The sequence below is a fragment of the Protopterus annectens genome, chromosome 6.part0 (assembly GCF_019279795.1).
Source record: "Protopterus annectens isolate FY-2018-M chromosome 6.part0, PAN1.0, whole genome shotgun sequence".
Lineage (NCBI taxonomy): Eukaryota > Metazoa > Chordata > Ceratodontiformes > Protopteridae > Protopterus > Protopterus annectens.
In genome coordinates this window covers 719526969-719553389 of record NC_056737.1, presented here as the reverse complement: position 1 = coordinate 719553389, position 26421 = coordinate 719526969, and the positions used below count along the sequence as shown (strand labels likewise).

The 26421-nt window shown below is 42.2% G+C and overlaps 1 protein-coding gene across 1 annotated transcript in view; it reads right to left on the bottom strand.

The window, feature by feature from the left end:
* SAMD4A (sterile alpha motif domain containing 4A) overlaps positions 1 to 26421 on the bottom strand; it is a 2460818-nt gene that overhangs the window by 2082181 nt on the left and 352216 nt on the right. Inside the window, exon 2 of the mRNA XM_044073568.1 lies at positions 4463 to 4975. Within this exon, the coding sequence (XP_043929503.1) occupies positions 4463 to 4975 (513 nt within the window). The remainder of the gene's footprint in view (positions 1 to 4462; positions 4976 to 26421) is intronic.

The following is a 26421-nucleotide window of genomic DNA, read 5'->3' as shown; positions in this document are numbered from 1 at the left end:
GGTGACAAGGTTTAGGTCCCTAGAGCATGTAGCTCAAAGGGATTGGGATTTCTTTAAGTGGAGCATGTCCAACAGCTCTGGGTTTGACATAGCTTTGTATGTTAGGCAGAAATCGCCTCTGAGTAGGCGATATACGACGGAGTAAAGCTGGAGTTTTTTTTTGAGGTGGTCTGCGTAGGGCATCTGTTTGAGGCCGATAATCATCTTTGGGAGGTATTTCTGCGGCCTTTCCAGTTGTTGTAGATTTCTTGTGAGTTACATACCAAAAGGGGCGTTGTACTCTATAATGGGACTAATGACTGATGAGTAGAGGGGAACAATAACCTCTTTTTTCCTGGATGAGAAACCTTTTCTGATGAGGTGTGCCACGTAGAAGGATTTCCTGACTGCTGTGGCAATGTGATTATCAAAGGAGAGACTACTGTCCACCTGTGTCCCAAGGTCTCTTATCACACTTTCAGTGTTAAGTAGACTACTGCCTATGTGGTAGTTCATGGGTACAGATTTTAACCAAAAGGGACGACAATGCACTTTTTGGCATTGAGCTTGAGGCCATGGCTTTGACACCAGGCATCTGTCTCAGTGAGGCCCTTTTGTAGGATGTCCACATCATTAGTAGTTTCAATTATGGCTCCTAGTTTGCAGTCATCTGCAAACTTTGTTAGCCAAAGACCTTCTGTGTTAGCCTGTGCTTCAGAGAAGTAGATACCAAACAGGAGAGGACCCAGGGCTGAACCCTGTGGTACTCCACTTGTCACTGGTCTGAAGTCGGATTTGGAGTCTGCTACTTTCACAGTGTGGGTTCTGTCAGTGAGCCAGCTGGCAACCCATCTTGTGACATAGGGATTTATAACTAGTTTAGTGAGTTTATCTATAATTCCAGAGTGGGGGATGGTGTCAAAAGCCTTGGCGAGATATAGACAGGCTGTGTGAACCACCTTACCCTCATCTACAGCTTTGGTGGCTGCTTCAAAGAAGTCTATCAGGTTTAGGAGACACGATCTGCCTTTTACAAACCCAAACTGGGTAGGGTTCAGAGTTTGGAGATTACCAATGTCTTTGATTATAAGTTCCATGATGATACATTCCAAAGCCTTGCAGACTAGGCTCGTCAGGCTAATGGGTCGGTAGTTCCCAGGGTCCATGGTGGCTCCCCCCTTTGTGGAGTGGGATAACCGTCCCTGTGCGCCATTCAGTGGGCAAAAAGCCTGAGGTGAGGCTATGACTGAAAAATGGTACTTAGGTGGGGTGCCAGATTGTTCTGTAGTTCATGTAGAACGCAGCCTGGGATGTTGTCAGGTCCCATGGATGCTGTGTTCTTGGCTTTGGAGAGTGTGGTTTTTACCTGTGCAGCCTTGATTACAGGAACTTTGCATTCTTCCGGTATAGAGATGGGTCCTTTAAGGGGTGAGAGGGGGGTAAAGTTAGCACTGAGCCTATCTGCCAGGATGATGGCAATATCAGTCGGTTCTATATATTTAGTGCCATTGTGCTGTAACTCAGAGCTGATCTGAGAGTTGCCATTGAGATTCTTGACATAGCTATAGAATGCTTTGTGGTTGTATTTAGAATCAGTGGCGATTTTGTTTTCATAACTAGCTTTGGAGAATTTTATGAGGGATCTCAGCTTCTTACTGAGGCTGACCAGGGAGTTCCTCCAATCATGGGATTTTACTCTTTTTTGCAACAATTTATTTCTTCTATTCTAGAGTTTGTTTATGGCAGGGGACCACCAAATTGGCTTCATTTTTTTGAAGAATGGCATCTTGGTTCTGTTAGGGATAGCACGATCCATGCACTCGTGTTAGTGTTTATAAAGTGCATTTGTGTAGGATTCAGCAGTCGTACCTTTACTGTCCGTCACATGAGTGTCGCAAAGTTTGCCAATTCTGTCTTAAGAAGCGTGAAGTTGACTTTGGAGAAATTTTTTACGGTAGTTTCCCTTGTGGGGGGTGGGGGCAGGATGTGGATGCCTAGGGTGATTAGCTTGTGGTTGGATCTGACCAACAAGGAATTGACCTTTGATGTGGAACACCGGTCACCCATGTTGGTAATGACCAGGTCTAGGATATTGCTGCCCCTGGTGGGGATGTGGATAAGTTGATCCAAGGCACTGGAATTTATGAATTCCAGAAAACGTTGAGCAAAAGAGTTGGAACATGAGTAGTTTACCCAGTTATTGGTGGGGTAGTTGAAATCGCCCATTATTAGGGTGTTGGGTTGTACCGTAATATTTTCCAGTGTATCAAGAAATGAGGAGTGGGAATCCTGAGGCATGGTGGGGGATCTGTAGCACGCTAAAATTTGGACTGCGGTCTTGCCCAGAGTTAGTTGCACTTGGATAATCTCAGATGCATTATGCTGAGCAACTAGCCTGGAGGTGTGGATATCCTTAATGAATATGGACACACCTCTGCCTTTGGTGTTTCGGTCCAGGTTAGGTGGCCGAAAGGTGTGGTATGAATTATAGCCTGGTAATGCAGGGGTGCTCTCTAAAGCCTTGAACCAGATCTCTGACACTGCACAGATGTCGATGTTCTCCATTTTAAGGAGTGCCTCGAGTGAGTGCACTTTGAGGTTTAGATTTCTAGCACTGAGTAGCAATACCCACAGAATTTGCTTGCTTGTACCTGTTATGGTGGTGAATTTGTCATTTGAACCTTGCCTAAAAAAGGCACTACAGGGGTAGCAAGAGCCTTAGCCAGTATCCGGAATCCCAAGGGTGACAGGTGCAGGCCATCTCTGGCAAAGCATCGTGGTCTGTCGATCATGTCATCCCAGGCAGAGAGATACTGGATCCCCTTAGAATAACACCAGAAGCTTAGCCAATTGTCAAAGTCAATCATTTTGTCCTTGTACTGTGGTATCATTCTGGGTGATGGCAGGATGCTACTCAGGGCTAGGGTCATACCTGCCTGGGCTACAAGATCGGAGAACTCCTCCATGTCTCTTTTCATGTACTCCAGGGAGGTACGTCTCAGGTCATTCACACCAACACGGACAATGACAGAGTCATATTTGTACTTGTTGTGGAGTGACCTGAGTGTGTGTGTTATGTGGCAGATCCTGGCACCTGACAGGCAGCTGACAGTAACTTTCTCCTTGTTTAGCCTGGTGAGTGGAACATCAGTGTGCCTTACTATGGAGTCACCTATGACTAGAGTATTGGGTACGTTGTTATGCCTTATGGGCTGTGGTTGAGTTAGTTATTTCAATTTTCCAATTCAGCTGAGCAGTGCACCACTGCTAAATTCTCCACCTCATCAAATGAATGTTGAAATACTTTTTACCCTACTAAAGCGATTAAGTATAACTTTAATGTGAAAATGGGGAAGAAGTAATGTGGTATACTGAAATGTGCATGTAAGTGCAAATCCTCTGAAAAACAAGACCGCATCTGACTACTTTTTTCCTGCTGTATTACTGGAGAAAGTAGTGCATGTACTAATGTAATAGAATTACTGCTCTCTTCAGTCATACCTAGTCTTTCCATTTCTCCATTCTCACAGATTCATAGATATTCCAATACCATTTATGGCTTGCCAGTACCCTCAGTGCGGCTGTACCTCCTTTACTGACACCCATACAAGGCAATCCCAGAGAAAATGTGTGAATACAAATGCAGTTATCTAGGTTATGTTTAAAGGAAGACAGCTAAGTCACACTGTTTAACAAGCAGGGGAAGTTGAGCTTTGGGAGGTGCTGGATCATCAGTTTTTCAGTCCACCATGTTTTATTTATTTGTTAGCAAAGATTTAAGTCCCTGGTTCTAATACTGGTGGAGCCATTAGACTTGCAGAGATCTCAAATTATAACATCTTCTAGTAAACTGCAAGTGACAATCAGAATGTATTACACCAAAATATTCATCTTGTCAAGCTCCCCTGAATCACAGTCTTGGTTTGTGTTTCAGTCTCTCAACCTTCCAACCACTCATGTTCACACCCAAAACACGATAAAAAGGCACCACAAACAACTGCAACAGAAGACCCCTAGACTGACCTACAAAAATATTTTGTCTTCACACTTACTCTGAGACAAATGCTAACAAAAAATGATTTGCAAACTTCTACCTATATCAAGGAATGTTCACACACACACACACACACACACACACACACACACACACACACACACACACACACACACACAGGTAACAAACTTAAATTTAATGAAATCTGTGACATACATATTTACTTAATGCAAAAATCAGGTGGTGCGCTTGCAAGGAAACTGAAATATTTCACTATTTACCACTTCTGACAAGAAATGCATAGCATTAAATGTTTAAAAATCTACAGAGTCAAATACAGTAAGACTTTGGTGGATATTTTTGCACAATACATCAATGTTCACTATCTGATTGATGACTATCTGTGATTTTATCTATATTTCTAGGTACATTACTCTTATCAATCACAGAATATACTAAATGGCATGTCAAAGTATTTATGGTACTTACTGGTGTGTGAGCTAGTGTCAACTGCATTAACAGTAGGTACAGAAGAAGAATACAAGGGCACATGCCCGTTTTCACAAGTTATACTTTTGTCCAGCCAGTTTGATGCACTGGTGTATATTCCGGAATCCCGGGTGTTCTTCCATCCATTGAAGTTATCATCTGAGTTTTGTCTTTGGTGGTAGCAATGCAGCTGCCCAAAGTCCATCAAATCAGATTGACTTCTGCTTTGGCTGGCATAAACACCTGATGTTCGATCTTCTAAGTGGTTAAGCCATGTAGCTAAGTCACTTCTGTCCTCTAATGAGGTGGCAGGGTGTATCAATGCATAGGACAAAAGCTGTCTGCTTTCCTCTATGTGCTGACAGTGTTCAATTGAAAGTGCCAAGATTTTTGGTAACAATCTCATATATTCCATTTTTGCTTTGTTGTTTCCCGGCTTCAGTAATGGAAGGTGACTGATCAACAAGGATATCATTTTGTCCTTGGGTTCATGTTGCCACTGATTAATTATTGCTAGAAAACACAAATAAAAAAAAATTACTTAACAGCATTTGTAGAAAGTTGTTTAGTTTTGTTACTTGACAGAGTATGTGTTAACACTTCGTTTCACGTGGACCATTGATATAAAGTGCTGCTCCTCCTTAAACTTGGGAAGCAGTATTTACAGATATTTTTGTGAATGCACCAACAGGTTCTATTTTTAGACTCTGTGTTCACTAGTTATCTTGTATTACAACATGCTTTTCCAAAACATATTAAGTTTCTGAATTTTTTAAACATTTTAAAAAACAAAAAGTGCTCCTTGTTTTAATTAATATGACTATACCAGTACCAGAATACATTTTCACTTGGATTTCATTACCTGTCAGGTTAACCCAAAAGGTTAATTCTATTACAAGATGAGCCTCATCCTGTAGTCCTGGGATTAATTCCCTCATTTTCCACTTGTAAAGCATATGACCCTGAGCAAATCACAACAAAGCAGTGCTCACAGATTACTCCTGAAAACAGTGATTTTTCCCTTTTGGAATTACCTAGCTAGATTGGGCGCCGGGCTGTTAACTCGACACTGTAAAACTCCTCTGCCAATCATGAGTGGACAGGTAATCCGCTGTGGCGACCTCTAACCGGGAAAAGCCGAAAGAAGAAGAAGAAATTACCTAGCTAGCAGACGAATCAAAACAAATAAACCAACAGCTACTACTGCTTAAAATAATTTTGTAACTAATTCTTCCCTGACTGTACAGTAGATGTCTGCTCACAGCAGCCCAGGCCTGGCTGACCAATGCATTACTTGACTTTTTAAGTCCAGCAACAGTTATGCTATCACTGTTCAACAAAAATCTGTATAAGACCCAGAAACACCAAACCAAGGCAGATAAATTAATGTATTCTTTCTTTCTTTAAAAAGAAGTGAATAAAAAACAATTCAAAGTAATTCAGAAGAGACTCAATCTTTACGTAGTATAAATGTAGAATATTTTACAGTAAATCATTCAGTGTAAAAAAAATCCTGCAATCAAAAACAGAAAACAAATTACAGCAGAATATAAATGTGTACACTTTAGCAGCTGCAGTATAGAACAAATCTATTAACTATTTTAGGAGGTAAGTAAATCGGACCACTAGGCTCCTTTTCAGTCATGATCTACTTATACATAATGAAAGCAAAAGTATAACAAGTGCATAATACAGTGAAACAGAACTAAAAACAAATAGCTACATTAATGTACATATACCAGCAATGCACAAACATCAGTAAAAGGCAAAAAATGTTGCCACCATATGCATAACAATACTTGAAAATATTTATGAAAAATGTGGTTTTAGATTTGCCCACACTACAACTGCCCTCCTAACTTCTACAGATAACATAAATAAAGCAAGGGAGAGAGGTAAACTCGCATCTTCTCCATTCCTAGACTTATCAAAAGCATTTGGCACTGTATTTCATTAAAAAATATCTTCTACAAGTCTCCACAATGGGTATATCACAACTTGCTCGTCAGTGGTTTAATAATTACTTGTCAGTATGCTACCCAGGCAGTCAAATGGAGTTATACCTTTTCTCTTATCTTTCGGTCAGTACAGGTGTCTCTCAAGGCTCCATCATCGGTTCTCTTCTATTTAAGATCTTTACAAACAATCTTCATACTTATATATAACAAGCATCCCTTGTACAACATGCACGCAATTCCACCCTTATCTGCCTCTCAGACAACCTAGAAAACCTAGAAAAGATTGCACAGCATGCCTTTAACTCTGCTGAAAACTGGCTTTGTAACCACCAACTCCTTTTTAATCCAAAGTAAACCAAACTACTTTTATTTTTTCCCTAAATCACTCACCCATGGGGAACTTAACTTTAAAATCACATCAATAAACAAGACTTCAATTAAAGTAGTACCCCATGTGACATCCCTCCTCTAAGCGAGTAATCAAGTAACTTCAATCCTCGCCACTGAAACTGCTGAGGGACGTTCACTTGGAGCAAAACTGGAAATACACAGTATTTTCAGATGCAGCTCTCTACACCAAGCACAATTTCCCTTAAGATCACAGAGGGAGCATGCTAAGTCCTGTGGCTAGTTTCCCTCTCTCTCTCCAGGCCACAAATAAAACTCCCCACTGACACAGCTATAGAGTTGAGTCCTCAGCCGAGTGTTTCAAGCCAAGTCTTCCAGCACCCTCTCTGTGAAACCAGTGCTCTGTGTCCCTGCTCCAAAGAGCTGACAAACATACTTTTTGAGATTTGATCTTCACACACACACACACACACACACACACACACACACACACACACACACACACACACACACACACACACACACACACCTGGGAAAGGCTGGCACAGATTTACCAGCTATGCCCTCTCTGTCCTGACTATAAGGTAGATACACCCACCAGAACACTCCAAAGCCAGCTACTCTAAGGCTCTTACAAGCGTACCCAATTATAATCAGTAAAATACTAATGCAAATGGTAGTGTTTGACAAATGCAGCAAGACTTTCAGGAGTGGCCACATTGTCACTAAATAAATATAAGTACTCTCAAAGGTTAAAATATTCTCTAAAAAGACAGCTGCAAAGAAAAGTTTAAATAAATTTAATAATAAATAATAAAAAACATGAAAATACTGAATATCTATTTCCAGTAAACATCAGAGTTTCAAGCACAGGAAATATTAAAAATAACACAGATGGAAAGGTTCACACAGATACAGAAAAGCAATACTTAACTAATCTCACTACATTTTCCTGACTGACTAAATAATCACTGTTCCCTAGTTCACTTACTAGAGAAGAGCAAGATGATGTAGGGGAGTGGTCCTTCTTTGTCAGGCTTCACAAACAGACTACACTGAGACTTCTGTCTCATCTAGTGTTAAAACATCATTTTAGTGCTGGATTACAAAATGACATCACGTACATCAGGTCACCTGACTTCTGGTTCCCACACTACCCCCTTTACTAGAAACTAAGCCAGAATCTTGCACATATGTGTCACCATACACACACACATAGAACTTTGCTAAGATGTGTTATAGCATCTGGAAGCTATAAAACCATTTCAAAAGCTTCCACCTTTCCAGGGTAGCAATTAGTCACCCCTAAGGACAATACAGTAGGATTCTTAGTCCCGGTTTTCACAGACATTTTGTCTCTGGCTGCAATCAGAGATGTACGATACAATCTTTCTGGCCTAAACCAGGTAATTTGATTTCAAACTATTTTTCAAAGTTAGCTGGACTGAGATTAACCTCTACTCTACCAGTATCCTCTGTTATAATATTTAATTTCAACAGTTACAATGCATTCTGACATACAGGTGTATTTCTTCTCTTCCAGCAGGACCCACTGTTGGTACATTGTTAAGATAGGTAGCTTTACAAATACATGTTTCAACGCAAGTATCTGTACAAATCAGTTTGATATATAAATGACACATAATTATTTACAAAAAATCAGCTAACTATGCTGGCATATATTACACATCCACTGCCTTACTTCTCCTGGGATAGCTGGCACTACCTTACATCATCACACCCCATACAACCCCAAATATGACTTCCACGGTTACACTTCAAAACATCTAAAACTCATAACATCTAAATTCAAAACACTGAGACCACAGCATCTAAAACCCAGAACATCTAAAACTCATAACATCAAATTTCATAACATCGAAAATGTATAATATGGAATAGTGTATCATGAAACGTGCAAATGTTATAGTTTAATCTGTTATTCTTGTGATATCAGTATGAGATGCAGTTTTTATTTATATAGTTATTATTTATATAGTGTAGAACTTTATACTATGTATATGGCGTTTACTTTGCCACTCTGTATGTGTTTTTTAGGCCGTACAGGTAAGTGATATAGGCATTATGTGTACGTTCTTTATGGTGATTGTGATACAGTGGGGTTAGGAAATTAGCTTTTTTCCACTATAGTGCAATCTCGGAGTTGGTATATTTAATTTACGGGGGGTGTGGGGGGCTTATCTCCCAGCAGAAACGTAGCAAAAAGTGTGTTTGTTAGTTTGGTGCTGTTATATGTGGAGGGGATGTTATTTTCATGTGATTTGTAATGTTTAATGTTGTGATGCAAAGTTTCAATATTATGAAGTTCGAAGTTTGGGTTTTAGATGTTGTGGTCACGAATGTTTTGAATTTACATGTTATGAGTTTTAGATGTTCTGAAGTGTAACCGACTTCCACATACACAGCAATATAAAAAACTCACAAAAAAACTAGGAATGCTACATATAGTGCCAATAAAGTCCTCACTGCACACCTATTCCACTCTCCATTATACAGTTCTCCCATCTTGAATAACTTTTAGGCCACCTTAAAATCTACCTTATAACTGTGTTACAACAAAGTAGCTAGATTTGCATCTAATACAAGCTAAGAACACATCACTATTCTGCTCTAAAAACTCTATAAACTGTCTAGAATTATCCCTCCATGTAAATTATACCCAGCTTCTCTGAACACATAAAATTAGACATAATCCCACTTCCTGCTCAGCTATTACTACAATTTTCCACCTATACTTTCCAAATCATCACCTTTGATCTTCTGACAAAAATCTACCTGATATCTATAAACCTTACAAAAACTGTGGTCAAAGTGTGTACTTACACTTTGTAGCAAAAGTCTGGAATACAATCCCTGCACCAATCAGGCCAAAACATAACATTCATTTATTTAAGCCACAGCTAAAAGAATTCCTCGCAAACTCCTGGCTTTGCACATGCTCAACATGTTCAACTGGCTAATAATTTCCACTCCTATTCCTCTAATATCTAAATGCACCTATTGCTCCTTTTTCTTGTTTCATTTCCCTTACTCTTAATCTTGTTGTCCCTCTTTAGTTCTACTGTTTCCCATATGTACTCTGCTTATCACCTCTTAAATACTTAACTTTTCACTTTCCACTCCCTTTCTTTTCTCCACCTTATCCTCTTCTGAACATTCTACTCTGACATTTGCTTAATAGATTCACAGATATTCCAAGATCATTTATACCTTGCCAGTACCCTCACTCCAGCTGTACCTCCTTCCTTTGGGACAGCCAGTCCAGCCAATCCCAAAGAAAATGTGTAAATATGTTTCAGTGCTACATGATATTGTATTTATCATGTTTTACTGATTGTGTATGTGTATTATTCTACATTTCATATGTATATTAATATCTGTATTACTGTATTTACAGTATATTGTAATATGATGTGAGTTTTCCCCTATGGATATAAATTTTCTGTTCTTTTATTTGTGGAGTTTTTGTCTCCAGGTCTCTGCTGAAAATGGATAAACTTATCCAGCTGGAATTTCCTGTAAACAAATGTCAATAAATAAATTAACTAATTAAGTATGCTATAGGGAATGCAATCCGGAAATATAAACAAAGGCAGTCAATAAGAAGACATTTAAGTTACAAGTCAAGTGATTTTGAACTTTGCTTGCTTTTATAAGTGTGCTTTAAGCTGGTTGGTGAAGGAAGAAAAAAGTACAGAGATGAAGAAGCATTCTTGGGAGTGAATTTTAGAGAGTCAGAACCAGGTGGGAGAAAGTTCTGCTAGCACAGACAAGTGAATGAAGCAGAATGGTAGGTAACAATGCAGCAGAGGCAGGTAGAGTCAGCAGATCTGACACAGTACTGTTTGACACAACTGATGTAGGGTCTTCCACTAGTCAGTGCAAAGAACTTTACATAAAATTATATAAATGAGAAGTGTAAGTCTTTAGGCAATCCGATGCCGGCCCATCTAATTGACTGTAAGACAATGATGGAGCCTCCTGCCAGCTTCAGCAATGAAACAGATGATGCAGTTTTACACTGTTTGCAGATATTTCTGTAATATGTGGCACAAATGATGGGAAGGGAGTATTCTTGCCAATGACAATGAAGCCCTATTCTGTAAGTAGGCTGGAAGTGCTACTGCATTTATATGGCATTAGCTTAATTTTATTTTTAATGTAGAATATAAGAATGGAGAAAGTTAAGGGATGGGTCTGGCCAGATCCAAAGATATTTTATGAACTCCACAGTTTTTAGAGGGCCACCACCAAGGAATAAGCCACAATGTTTCTGAAACTGACTCTGAGTCTCCTGCTTTCAGAAACCTGACACAACTCCACCAGGGTAGAGTTAAATGTTTTACAGATGGTCTTAGATGAAGTACAAGATTGCCATGCAACAGTGTGTTAGAAAAATATGTATTAATGTATATGTTTAGTGCTTATTAGAAGCTAAAAGGGTTAACACATTTCATTCTATTTTATGTACAGCTTAATTCTGTATGAGATTATAAAATGCTTTTCAAACTGCAGTATGCTTTCTGAAATTGCAAGATGCTCTCTGACCTAGTATTTGCTAGCACAGCAAAATTCATGTTTATACCTTTTGGAAATGTACTGGGAAGCAGATGATTATCTGCTAGGTCAGGAAAATGAATGAATAGTGAATGAATAAACAATACTGTTTTCTATAATGTGATTGAATATGAACAATCAGCCCTGTTCGTGTTATGAGAACATGCACAGCTGCGGAAAAGAAGAGATACATCAAACAAAGACTGCTTGAAGAAATGAACTTTGATCTGTACTTGCTTTGTGCTTGAATTAGCCATAGTACCTTGAATGGTAACACTGCATAGCAAAAGTTGTATCTGACCGGTGGTCGTCAAGGCCCCCTTTTTTTTCTCAGGAAGTTTTTTTGTAAACTTGATATGCCAGCAGAAAATCATGGACAAACAGCTGCTGAGAAAAAATATTGAAAGAACTTGTGATTTATTACGTCAGCTTAGTAGGCAATACCTTGTAAGAAATGTATAAAGACAATCTCACTTCCTGATTCTAGTTAGACAAACTCTGTATTAGCACGTTTTTGTCTCCTTGCTGCAAGATTAAAGTGCCTTAACCTGAACCTGCCGTGTGTTGATCATTTTGAAGTTATTTTTCCTTTGACACAGTGTTATCAGCATGAGGTATGACATTGATCACCTTTTGAGAAATGATGAGAATATTATTGTAAATGACAAACAGCAATAGTCTGAGACAGAACCTTGTGGAGCATAAGACAATACAGGTTAGAGGGAGGAATGCATGCTTGTGAGGACATTTTAAAAAAGTCTACCGTACAGACAATGAGATGACCAGTTTAACCCCATAAAAAAGAAGTTATGTACTTACCATAACGTTCCATGTGAGTTGTTCATCTTGCCTTCATTCTTACTGATGGGTTCGGAGCCGATCCCTCAGCTCTGAGTCAGCCTAATACACAGCCTGAGGATTTCAAGTAGCTCGAGGCCAAGTCTCTATCCCATAATGCACCTAGAGTTACCTCAGATCTTGTTTGCTGCATATAATAATACCATATGTCATTCTATAACTCCATAAGAGAAAGTATAGAAGGGTTGAGTGACCAGGAAGGATCTAGCACCTCGGTCTTCGGAACCCCAGGAGGGGGTAGGAGGGAGGGACTTAAGAATGAAGGCGAGATGAACAACTCACATGGAACGTTATGGTAAGTACAAAACTTCTTTATGTGAAGTAGTTCTATCTCACCGTTCATTCTTACTGATGGGTAGCGTCCCAAGCACCATCTACCTCGGGTGGCTCACGGAAGTATATTTTTCAGGACCGTGGATCCAAAGGAGGCCCTGTCCCTAGAGGCTGTCAACTTTGTAATGAGTGATAAAGGTATGAGGTTTCAACCAAGTGGCTGCTGCACAAATGTTATCAATAGGAAGTCTGGCAGAAAAAGCAGAAGATGTAGAAACTGCTCTGGTTGAGTGAGCTTTAATTTTATGCTGTAAGGGCATATTGGCAGCTGAATAAGCAAAGGTGATACAATCGGATAACCATTAAGATAGAGTTGTTTTAGCCACTGGCATACCTTTCCTGGAGTCTGAAAAGGTAACAAAAAAGCTGATCTGATTTCCTGAAATCTTTTGTTCTATCCAAATAAAATCTGAGCTGTCTGTGAACATCAAGTTTGTGGAGCATGTATTCTAGATTGTTGGAGTGAATGGGGAAGAAAACTGGCAAATCAATAATTTGGTTAAGATTAGTTTCAGTGCAAACCTTGGGCAAAAAAGAGGGGTTTGTTCAAAGTGAGACTCTGTCAGCATGGAAAATCAAGTAAGGAGGTTTAATGGACAAGGCTTATAGGTCTGACACTCTGCGGGCAGAAGTAACAGCCATTAAAAAGATAGTTTTCCATAACAAAAATTTGAGGTCACATGAGGAAGCTGGTTCAAGTGGAGGAAGAATAATGCAGGAAAGCATGAAATTTAGATTCCATCGGGAATAGGGAGATTTCACAGGTGGTCTGATATGAAACGTCCCTTTGAGAAAGGCTGTGGATAATTTGTGTGACATAATATTCAATCCTTCAAATCCAAAATGAAAGTTCGAAATGGCAGCAAGTTGAACACGGACAGTTGCTGCTGCAGCTCCTTTACTGAAGATCAAGGTCAAAAATTCTAGTATAGAGGTCATAGGGGCTTGGTAAGGATCAATATTGTTTTTGGAGGCCCATATAGAAAATTTTTTCCATTTGCTAAGGTATAACTTCCTCGTAGAGGATTTATGAGAGGATAAGAGGATTGGCTTTGTCTCACTGGAAAGGTTATGTAACCTGGCTATGATGGGAATTGAAGCAACCAAGCTGTCAGTTTCAGGGACTGCAGAGAGGGAAGAAGTTCCCCCGACGAGTGCATCAGAAGGTCCGGAACTGGGTCCAGAATACAGGGGTCCTCCAAAAGATGAAGTCAAAGGAAGGGGAACCAAATCTGAAGAGGCCAATAAGGGGCAATTAGAATGATGTTCCTTCCCAGGGCTTTTGCTTTCTGTAATACCTTGGGTATCAACGGGATTGGTGGGAATGCATAGAGGAGACCCGAGGGCCAATCGTGAAGGAGTGCATCCCTTGTGGCTTCTCCCGAAGGGAGAATCAGGGCAAAGTAGCTTCTGCATTCCATATTCATGTGACTGGCAAAAAGGTCACAGCAATGCTGGCCCCACCTGTGGAAAATCCTGTCTGCTATTTCTGTCCTGAGGGACCACTTGTGGGGCAACAAAATTGCTCTACTCAGCTTGTCTGCTATCATGTTAGACTTCCTGCATTGCTAACAGAAAGTGCTGGGTGGATATAGCCCACTGCCATACTTTTAGGGCCTTGCGACAAAGGGGGTATGACCTGGTTCCTCCTGTTTGTTCAAGTACCAGACCACTGACATGTTGTCTGCCTGAATCGCAATCGTACCCAGAGGAAGACAGTCCTGGAAGTACTGCAACGCCAAAAGTACTGCTCTCATCTTTAAGACATTGATATGCAGATGTGTCGCTTGATCGGTCCATGTGCCTTGGGGTATTCTTCCCTGAAAATGCCCCCCTACCCTATCAGTGAAGCGTCCATGGTCACTGTGGCCGCTGGTGGGGGTAAAACAAAGGGACGTCCTATCGTGACATGAAGTGAGATCAACTACCATTGAAGATTCTTTTTGCATGAGTTTGTGATCATTAGCAGGTGACACATGGGGAGCTCTTGGTAAGACCATTGAGTGAACAACAGCCACTGCAGTATCCGCATGTGCATACCACACAGTGATATGGCCAGAATTGCTGCTGCCATCATACCTAACATTTTTAGAACTTCTGATGCTGGAGCCTTGTTTTTGGATATCAGAATGCAGACCTGCTGACGGAGTAGTAAGACTCTTTCTACTGGAAATCTTAGCGTGGTGGTGGTGTCCAGTTCTGCTTCGATAAAGACAATATGCTGCGATGGCGACAAGGCAGACTTTTCTGAATTTACTGTAATGCCCAGCTGGCTGCAGAGTGACAGAGTGGATTCCCTGGCTTGAATAAGTTGATGCCTGGTGGTGGTGGTGAGGAGCCAATCATCTAGGTACAGAAACACCTGGAATCCTAGACGTCTCAGGTGAGCCATGACTACTGCCATGCATTTGGTGGACACTCTGGGGGCTGTAGTGAGACCAAAGGGCAAGGCTCAAAACTGGAAATGATTGGCTCCCAGCCAGAAGAGCAGATGATCCCTGGATGGCCTGGCTATTTTTATGTGGTAGTAAGCAATCTTGGGATCTATCGAGCACATCCAACTATCTTTCCCTAAGAAGGGTAGTATCGACTGAAGCGTGACCATCCGAAACTTCTCTTTTTTGACAGATTTGTTTAGTCTACTGAGGTCCAATATAGGTTTCCAGTCCCCTGTCTTTTTTGGAACTAAAAATAATCTTGAGTAAGTTCCGGATCCTGTCTGGTCTACTGGGACTGGTTGGATGACTCTTTTTCTTAGCAACGTTTCGACCTCTACTGTTGCTTGTTCCCTGAAACTGGGTGGAACATCCGAGATTTTTCTTGTCGGTGGAGGGGGTGTGGTGAATGGAATGAAGTATCCTCTGGAAATGATACTTTGTACCCAGTTGTCGTTTGTTATTTTGAGCCAGGCATCTGGCTACAAAGATAAGCGACCGCGACTGCCTCCAGAGCAGGACAGTTGGGCCTCCTTTCAGAAGTGCTGGTAGGGCTTCCCAAAGAAGTGATCGCTGTCATCCTGGTTTTGTGGACCCCCTCTGCCATGAGGCCGTAGTCTTCCATTATTGCCCCCTCCTCTGCCCCTGGAGGGGAGTTCACCATGTGTGTCCTAAAAGGCTCCTTGGGTTTTTCAGAACCACATTTTCCCTCCCCTTTGACCCTTAGGGTAGGGTCTGGTAGGGGTGGAAAAACAGACTCCAACGGCAGACAGAGTTTATCCCTCCTGCTCACACTTGGTCAAAGTTTCCTTAACTTCGGGCCTGAAAAGGGACGAGCCATCAAAAGGGGTATTCATAAAGTATAACTTGAAGGACTCCTCAAAGGAACACAAGCGCATCCAGGAGTGTCTCCTGAGAGCAACTCCTGTACCCGCTGCCCTGCTCGTTCCATCAGCTGCATATGAAATTAGGCGCATGGAAGAGTTAACAATGGAGCTGAGGGTAGCAAGCTGGGAGGCAACTTTGTCTGTAGCTCCTGCAGCTAATGTACAATGTACCCTGAAGACTATCTCTCAGCTCTTTAAGGAGATCTCTTTGTAGTCTCGTGAAATGGGTTAAGTAGTTGAGCGAACAGAGTGCAAAAGTCACTGAACTAAACATGCACTTCCCATATCTATCCATGATCCTGGAGTTTCTGTTAGGAGGATGAAGAGAAGAGGAAGTTTCTGACATTTCCTTTTTGGTGGCGTCTGCCACCACCATGGCATCAACTGGCACACCTTTGGTCAAGAAGGATTTATCTTGGGGGGGCAGATATGAACTTATTAGGCCTCATAGGGACAGGCTCCATGGTGTCCGTAGACGCCCACGCCCTTCGTGAGACCAGCTGCATAAGCTCATCGAAGGGCAGAGACACCCAAGAGGTGGAGGGTTGAGACCCGAAAGCCTTCAGGAGAACCGACTCATCTTCAGTAGGGTTTGTGGACTGCCAGTCACCTCTCTGCCTAAGGATTTCAAGTATCTCTGCAAATGAGATATCCTCACAGGGGGACCATGGGGACCCTTCTGATTCATCCAAGTCAGTATCAAATGTTAGGGACTCCTGAGGGGAGTCTAAATGTTTCCTCTTACAAACTCTCTTCCTGGAAACTTCATCAGTGGGAGCTTCTGGTGAGGTCTTGGAAGAGCATGGGCCAACCAATGGTGCTTCCTGAGGCTCTGGGTCTCTGCACTTTGCCTGGATCTGTGAAGCAGAAGTAGACACGGGCACTTTAGGGGATGAAGAAGCCAGATCTAAGGTTGAGGATGTCTTAGGAAACATAACTCTCCTCATGGCTTCAAAGGTACTCCTGCTCCGATGCGAATGTTCCAACGGATCTGAGGAAACTGTTGATACCCCTGGCACTGGGACAGTGGGCTCCGAGACCGAGGTAGGAGCCGAGCTCATCTGAGCTGAAGCCCCAAGAGGCAGAGTCGGAACCGACAAGTCAGTTCGACTATCCTCCCCGGACCCGACCAGAGAGTGTCGGCTCCTAGAGTCCTCGATCGGCGCCGAGGGCGTCAAGAGTGAACGGAGACGAAGACAATGGAGCAGGCGTCAGCTCCAAAGGCTCCACAATCAACAAGTCTGACTCCTCCGGCTCCAAAGGACCAGTACGGCTTGGAGGAGGAAGAGTTATAGCTGGCATAAGGGTCTTCAGCTCCGAAGCCGCCTGGGTCGGAGCTGATAACAATTTTGCAAAGGCCGTGCCTGTAAAAGTTTCTGCACCACACAACTCACATCCAAATCTGAAAGGCTAACAGAAGACCGAGAACAATGTATCGATGGTACTGACTGAAGTAAAGGAGATTTTGGAATTTTGGATACCAGTTCCAAAACCGGGGACCAGCTCCGAAAAGAAAAGACAGTCGGCTCCGAGACCTATGGAGCCGATGTCACAGACTTTTTTTGATTCCAAAGAAGTCTTGGAAGACTTTGAGGACTTACTAGATCCATCCTAGTCACTCAAAGCCTCCTGGAAAGAAGACTTCAATAAACCCCTGTCAATAAGTTTCCTCTTTCTCTCTTGCAGAATCCAAGAAGAAAAGGAATGGCATATGGAGCAGGTTTCTTGCAAGTGTAAAGCACCTAAGCAGTAAACACAATTGACATGGTTGTCAGTGACAGACATCTTCTGCCCACATTTAGGGCATTTTTTAAACCCTGACTTAGGGTGTTTATCCATGTCATCAGCCATGACAGAAAAAATGGACACACGCAACAACAATCAAATATGAACTAGCCTTCTAATAAAAAACAGGCTAAATATAAATACACAGACAAGCCCTTTAAACTAAGGCTAACTACAATCAAATATATGAATAAGCCTTCTAATAAAAAACAGGCTAAATATAAGCACACAAGCCCTTCAACTAAGGCTAACAATCACACACACACTAATTATCTAAGGAGATAATCTCAATTAGTGACAAATCACTAAACTATACACTACTAAGTTAACTCTAACAGCTATAAAGTTGTAACAAAGGTCACTAACTAATCACACAATACCATCTCTAAGAAAAAAGGTGACAGAAGGTCACTGATTAAACAATTTTCAGTCAGAAATTTAAATAGGCCTTATGAAAAAACGAGGCCAAATATATAGCTATGAAAAAGGCACACAAGGGAAAGGGAAACTACAGATAAAGCTATAAGAGCATAGCTAACTAAATATATATTTTATCAAGAAAATATCAACAATTTTTAGAAATATAACAATAGTAAGGTTTTTACTGGCCTGAGCTAGTTGAGAAACTCTGATTTGTTGTAGTGGCAAACTAGATCTGGGGTAACTCTAGGTGCTTCATGGGATAGGGACTTGGCCTTGAGCTACTTGAAATCTTCGAGCTTTGTAGTATGCCGACCTGGAGCTGAGGGATGGGCTCCGAACCCATCAGTAAGAATGAACAGCAAGATAGAACAACTTCACATTGCATGTTACTAGTCAAGTAAACTCAGCACCACCTAGTTGATCCACTGATGTGTGTGCCAACCTTAGTCCATTTTAGTGCATCTCATCATGAAGTCAGTTTTAAAAAGAGAAAAAAACTTTCTCTTTTTTGATGTACATCTACGAGATAATTAACTAGTACAGTAACTGTGCTAGCTAAATAATTACACCACAACTTCCCATTAAAATCAATACAATTTATTAGTATGACTTCTCACCTCTACCCCACAAATGTAGTAAAAAGACATGGGTAGTCAACCCAAGTTCTACTACCCTTAGCAACCAATCACAGTACTTAATTGGCAATTTCTTTCTTTTTTTTAGCACCTTTATTATATTATCTTAAACTTAAGACATAGGCACACATTAATTAAAGGAAAAGAAAACACATCATATTAACATTTTCATGCATAATGCATTACACATTTTCTCGATTCCACCATTCCCTTAAAACACAATCCTCCTTATGAACATTATTAAGCATGTACTGTTCCCACACATTCCATTTATTTCTACATAAACTGCTCCTATCTTTTTCTAAAGCTTCTACCTCCAGTTCTTTTACATCCTTTACAACATTCAGTACTTCAATTACAGCTGGTTTAGATTTTGATTTCCACTATCTAGGAGCTGCTTTTTTGGCAGCCAACAGCAACAGTACAGTTGTGTAAATAAACTTACCATAACAGCATGTGTTCCAATTATCACTGTTCCAGTATTCTTAGCTATATTGGTTATATCCCGCCAAGGATATAATATCTGGACAGCTCACAAAATTTAAGGGCACTTTCTATGCACCCAAACCATTACCAGTTTAAGAAGAGGTGGAGAAAAAAAGGTTGATTTGGGCACCAAGCCCTTCAGAGCTTTTATGCCAACTGAGAGAGGTGGTTAGAGCATCGAAACAGGTCAATGCAAGGAAAATAAAAATGAAAGTCTTCACCCTGGCAACAAAAACATAAAAATAAGGGGGTGGAGGGAGGGAGCAGCTACTAACAGTTATTATATGAACATCTAGTGTTATGGCAAGTTTATTTACACAACTATACTATGTTCAGCATTTGATTACTGTTGCAGTAACCTTAGCTGTATGGTAGACCACCATAACTTAAACTGAATGGGAAAAGGATGTAAGCTAGGAAGGAATGATGAGGATCCAAGAGCCTCTGGAGCACAGTCCAAGGAAAACATGCTGTAGACTTGGAGAAGCAATCTAGTTTGCAGTGCTTTGTAAAGGAATGTACAGAAGACAAATTCACTGCTTCTATAATGCTTCTGGAATACTTATGTGGCCTTTTTGGAAAGGGTGGAATCTACATTAAACCAAGGTCCTAATAAAGTAAGACTCATCCCTGCCTGTAACTGCCTTATTTTTGTGGGTGCAACCAAAGGTAATAGCAGAAGACAGCCACTTGAAGATGGCCTACCTTTCACATGTTTTCTTACCCTCATAAAAAATTAATAACTGATCACAATTTCTGAAAGTTTTAGTTCTGTCAAAATAGAATTTGAGATGCCTGCGGACATCCAGATTATAAAGAATCCTTTTATCCCCAATTTTAGGTTCTGGAAGCAGACAGGGCCATGGAGTGCTTGGCTGAAAGTATACTCTGAAACCACTTCAGTCATAAATGAATAATTAGCTGTCACAGAATCTGTATCTTTTAGGAAAATGAAATAAGGTTTACTTACAGTACAAGCTTGCAACTCAGATACTCTTCATGCAGAAGTCAGAACTGTTTTCCATATTAATTATAGTAGCAAGAATTAATTATGCAAAAACAAAGTTGAGGCCTAAGGAGGAGCCAGCAGTTTTATAGGACATCTAGTATTTAACACCCCTTTCAAAAAGCATTTATCATGGGAATGCATTGAAAGGGGAGGATTCACGGGCATAATCCTGAAATAACTGACAAGTGTACTTGATAGAGGAATAAGAAAGATCACAGGATAATAAATCCCAGAAATATTGCAGAACTAGAGAAAAATTAGCCCTGTCTTGGCACCAACTAGAAAATCTTTTCTACTTGCTAACCTACTGCACATCCACAGAAAATCGGTGCCTAAAAGGTATGAAAACTCACTATCATCCAGGCAGTTAGCTGTCCTATGTGAGTAGGTTCAGCCTGTGAGGAAGCTTGTGGTAATTGCTCTTAACCATTTCCAAAAGAAGGGAAAATCAGAAGTTATACACTTACCATAACTAGGTATCTTTGTTGTTCATTTTCATTCTTCCTCACTGATAAGTCTCAGATCCGATACTGGATCTGACTCGACTGCTTTCCAAGACTTTAGGATCTGAGTCTTGAGCTCCTCCCTCTACCCATAATGCATTATACCTTCCTCAACTCCCCAGATCGAGTTTGTTGCCCTGTAACTGAAATGATTACAGCAATAGTACAAAGAAGAAAAATATCTGAGGCTCAAACCTGGAACCCATGGGTTCTGAATTTCTTCCAAGCACTTCTCAAAAGCACCAGGCCAGGGGATGGCTGGGAGGGATGTGAGGAAAAATGAAAGTGGACAACACAGATACCTTGTTATGGTAAGTACATAACTTCTAAATCTGATTTTGTCCTTTTCATTCTTCCTCACTAAAGGGTCAGAGTCCCTAGCTACATGATCCGTGGTGGTCCTCATGGAAGAATGTGCCGGAGCATGGTCGAGCCAAAGGATGCCCTGCTCCTCAAAATAATGTCCAATTTATAATGTGAAACAAAAGTATGACTCTTAGAACAAGTGGCTGCAGCACAAACTTCATCAATTGAGGCTCTGGAATAGAAAGCAGATGAAGTAGCCATAACTCTGGTGGAATGAGCCTTGGGAGGTCGAGGCAAAGCTATAGATTTCTGAAAGTAAATGAATGAAATACAGTCTGTTATCCATTTAACTAAAGTCATTTTTGAAACTGCCTGACCTGACTGATTTGTTGCAAAAAAGATAAACAATTGATCTTATTTCCTATGCCTCTTTGACCTGTGGAGGCAGGAAAGTAGCTGCATGTGAACATCTAAGAGATAAAAAATATATTTTCCTTTATTTGAGAAGCTGCGGATGAAAACTGGTAATTGAATGGATTGGTTAATGTTAGACTCCATGGCCACCTTAGACATGAAAGATGGATTTGTTCTTAAGGATACCCTATCTTTATTAAAAATGATGTAAGGAGGTCTGGCTAACGAAGCCTGAAACTCAGATATTCTCTTAGCAGAAGTAATAGCTACCAAAAGAATTGTTTTCCAAGAGAGAAATTTCATGTCACAAGAATCAGCTGGTTCAAAGGGCTTCTGAGTAAGACCTTGCAGTATCAAAGTGAGATCCCAAGGGGGAGAAAGATCTTTCATTGGACTCCTAAGATGAAAAATTTCCCTTCAAGAAAGCTTTACATCATTTGGAAGAAAAGAGAGAGGAGGCCCTCTTCCCAACATGAAAATTGGATTTGGCAGCCAGTTGAAGTTTGATGGTGGAGAAATTAGAAGTTATGTACCTACCATAACGTTCCATGTTAGTTGTCTTCTCTCGCCTTCTTTCTTGCTGGATGGGTTCGGAGCCCATCCTCGGCTCCGACTTGGCACATGCTAAGCTCGAGAATCACTTTTACCAGCTCGAGGCAGCCCTATATCCCATGATGCAAGGCAGTAATTACCCAGATCTCGTTTGGTATCTAGAGGAAAACTGCCTTCTTTCTACAAGGAAAGCAGAATCATTAGCCTAGGAGACTGTAAGAGGAACCAGGTAACATAGATCCCAAGCTAACTAGTGTCCGAGGGAGAACAATCTCCCCGAGAAGAGGAAAAACAATGTCTGTCCAGGCTAGGGGGACAGGAGGGAGGGACGCAAGAAAGAAGGCGAGAGAAGACAACTAGCATGGAACGTTATGGTAGGTACATAACTTCTAAATGTTAAGTTGTCAATATCGCCTTCATTCTTGCTGGATGGGACCGCGTCCCTAGCACCCCTATCCTGGGTGGCTCAATGGAACAGACTCTTGAGAACTGTGGAACCAAAACTTGCCCTGTCCCTGGAGGCCAAATCCAATTTGTAATGAGAAACAAAGGTATGAGGAGTGGCCCAAGTGGCTGCTGCACAAATAGTGTCCAAGGGTAGTCTAGCCTGAAAAGCTGTAAATGTGGCTAGACCTCTAGTAGAATGCGCTTTAGGTTTTGAGATCAGCTGTTTGCCCCTCAGCTGATAAATGTCAGAAATGGTGGATGATAGCCATCTGGATAAGGTTACTTTAGAAACAGGAAGACCTTTCCTATTTTCAGCATAGGAAAGAAAAAGCTGATCAGATTTCCTAAATTGCTTTGTTCTGTCTAAATAATATCTGAGTTGGCGATGAACATCTAAGGAATGTAGTTTTTGTTCTGCCCTGTTAGAATAATTGGGAAAAAATACAGGAAGGTCAATGGATTGATTTATATTTGTTTTTGAAGCAACCTTGGACAAAAAGGATGGATTGGTTCTTAAGGACACTCTATCCTTGTGGAAGACCAAGTAAGGGGGACCAACACAGAGGGCATGTAGTTCCGACACTCTCCTAGCCGAAGTAATAGCAACTAGAAAGAGAGTCTTCCAAGAAAGACATTTTAATGAGCATGTAGCAGCCGGTTCGAAAGGGGGAAGAATCAAGGATGCCAGCACTAAATTTAGGTCCCACTGTGGTGGAGGATCTCTAACAGGGGGCTTAAGAAGGAACACCCCTTTGAGAAAAGCTTTACAAAGTTTGTGAGACATGATATTGTGGTCTGCAAATCCGACATGGAAATTAGAGATTGCTGCCAACTGGACCTTAACTGTGGACACAGAAGAGCCGGAGCGAAAAATTTCAGCAAGAAAGTCCAAGACCGATTGAACAGGGGCAGTAAAAGGATCTATGTTCTTAGACTTTGCCCAAAAAGAGAAACGTTTCCACTTACTAGAGTAAATCCTCCTGGTAGAGGACTTTAGAGAAGCTACTATTATATCTCTAACGGGGTTAGAGATCATAGGAAGCCTGGCTAATGTAGGAAGTGGAGCAACCAAGCAGTGAGGTTGAGGGAAGGAATAGATCGGTGCAGTTGACCCAACTGGTGGGTCAGAAGATCTGGAATTGGATCCAGATGCCAAGGCTGCACCATGAGATGGCGATGAAGGAACGGGAACCAAATTTGTCGAGGCCAGTAAGGGGCAATGAGAATCATTTTGGCTCTCAAGACGGTAGCTTTCTGGAGTACTTGAGGTATCAGCGGAAAGGGGGGAAAAGCATAAAGAAGTCCCCGGGGCCAATCTTGGGTAAGAGCGTCTCTGGGGGGAATGGCCCGGAAGTGGAAAGAGAGAGAAGAAGTGTGGGCATTTGCTGTTTTGGGGAGTAGCAAAAAGATCGCAGCATGGGCGGCCCCACTTCTGAAAAATCTCCTCCACTATGGAAAGTTTGAGAGACCACTTGTGAGGCATGAGAATAGCTCTGCTCAATCTGTCCGCTATTATGTTGGTTCTCCCGGGGATATGCGTTGCTACCAGAAACCGATGAGAGGAGATCGCCCATTGCCAAAGTCTGAGAGCTTCTCGACATAAGGGATAGGACTTGGTTCCGCCCTGCTTGTTGATGTACCACACCACGGACATGTTGTCCGTGTGAACTGCAATAGTTCCTAAGGGAAGAAAGTCGTTGAGGGCTTGCAACGTTAAAAGCACTGCTCTCATCTCTAGGACATTTATGTGCAGGTGGTATTCGAACGGTTGCCACGTGCCATGAACCATCCTGCCCTGATAACGCCCCCACCCGATCAGGGAGGCATCCAAGTGACCGTGGCTACCGGGGCGGAAGGACAAGCGGTCTGCCCTGATGGACTAGGGGAGAAGAAGTCCACCAGGATAGATGGCTCTTGCAGGTTTGTGTCACCAGGATCTTGTGACGCATGGGGAGCTGCTGGTAGGACCATTGAGTGAACAACATCCATTGTAGGAGGCGCATGTAAAAGCGGGCCAGAGGGAGAAGTGTGATGGCAGCTGCCATGAGGCCCAGCACTTTCAGGACCAACCTGGCTTGTACCCTTTTGCTGGATAGGATGATCCGAACGTGGTTTTGGATATCTAGGATTCTTTGACTTGTAAGGTTTGCTGACATCCGAGTAGTGTCTAGATTTGCGCCTATAAAGGCAATAGATTGACAGGGCGAAAAGGAGAACTTTTGGAAGTTGATTGAAATTCCTAATTGACCGCAGAGACGTAGAGTATAATCTCTGGCTTGGAGAAGTTGATGCCTGGTGGTGGCTGATAGGAGCCAGTCGTCTAGATACGGAAACACCTGGAATCCTTGACGTCTCAGGTGAGCCGTGACCGCTGCCATGCATTTGGTGAACACTCTGGGGGCTGTAGTGAGACCAAAGGGCAGGGCTCTGAATTGAAAATGACTGGTCCCCAGCCGAAAGCGGAGGAACCTTCTGGAGCGTCTGTGGATTTTTATGTGATAGTACGCATCCTGAAGGTCTATGGAGCACATCCAGTTGTTTTTGCCCAGGAAGGGCAAAATTGATTGAAGTGTGACCATCCAAAATCTTGTCTTTTTGACAGACTTGTTCAGTCTGCTGAGGTCTAATATTGGTCTCCAGTCTCCCGTCTTTTTGGGAACCAAAAAGAACCTTGAGTAGATACTGGATTCTAATTAATCTGTTGGAACTGGTTGGATGGCCCTTTTTGTTAGAAGCTTTGATATCTCTAGCTTCGCAATCTCCCTTAGACTGGGTGGAACGTCTGGAAGGGAACCTTTTTGAGGGAAGGGGCTTTCCTCGAAGGGGATTTTGTAACCCTCGGATATGATCGACTGTACCCATCTGTCTTGAGAGAGGGAAAGCCAGGCTTCTGGGTACAGCGACAATCTCCCCCCGACTGCCTCCAAGGGTGGGCAGTCGGGCAACACCTCAGGGATGCTGGAAGGGCTTGTCAGAGAGAGGCTCTCTGCTGCCCTGGTTCTGCGGACCTCCTCTGCCCCTAGGGCGGCGTCTGTTGTTATTACCCCCTCTGCCTCTGGGGGTAAATTGACCACGTGCGTCAGGCGTGACTCCCTGAGATTTGCGGAACCACATCTTCCCTCCCTTCTGACCTTTGGGGTAAGGTCTAGAAGGGGTGGAGAATCGGACTCCTACGGCAGAAAGAGTCTTGCCATCTTGTTCGCACCTGGTTAATGTGTCCTTCACCTGAGGCCCAAACAAAGTAGTGCCATCAAAGGGAGAATTTGTGAAGGATGCCTTAAAGGGGTCTGTGAAACTGCAAAGCCGCATCCAAGACTGACGTCTAAGAGCCACTCCTGTTCCCGCGGCTCTACTCGCCCCATCGGCTGCATAAGAAATGAGCCGCATGGAGGAGTTAGTAATGGAATTTAGGATTCCAAGCTGAGAGGCAATCTTCTCCTGAGCCCCAGCAGCTGATGGATCCTGTACTACCTCACCCAATTCTTTGAGGACGTCTCTTTGAAGTCGGGTGAAGTGACATAAATAATTCAGCAAACGCATAGCAAAGGTCGCTGAAGAAAACATCCGCTTACCATACCTGTCCATGGCCCTAGATTCCTTGTTAGGAGGATGGACTGGTACGGAAGGATCTGCAAGTTCCTTTTTGGTGGCGGCTGCCACCACCATGGCATCAACTGGAACACCTTTCGTAAGAAACTGTTTCTCAGTGGGGGCCATGATAAATTTAGAAGGCCTCCTGGGGACTGGTTCCACAGAATCAGGAGATGCCCACGCCTTTCGAGCTATCACGTCCATGAGGGGGTCGAAAGGCGGAGACACCCAGGAGGTGGAGGGTAGAGATCCAAAAGCCTCCAGGTATACCGACTCATCCTCGGAGGGATTAATGGAGGGCCAGTTTCCCCTCTGTTTTAGGAGTTCTAGGATGTCTGAAAAGGAGACATCCTCAGAGGGGGATCTTGGGGACCCCTCTGACTCATCTAAGTCGGTATCTGATGTCGTAGA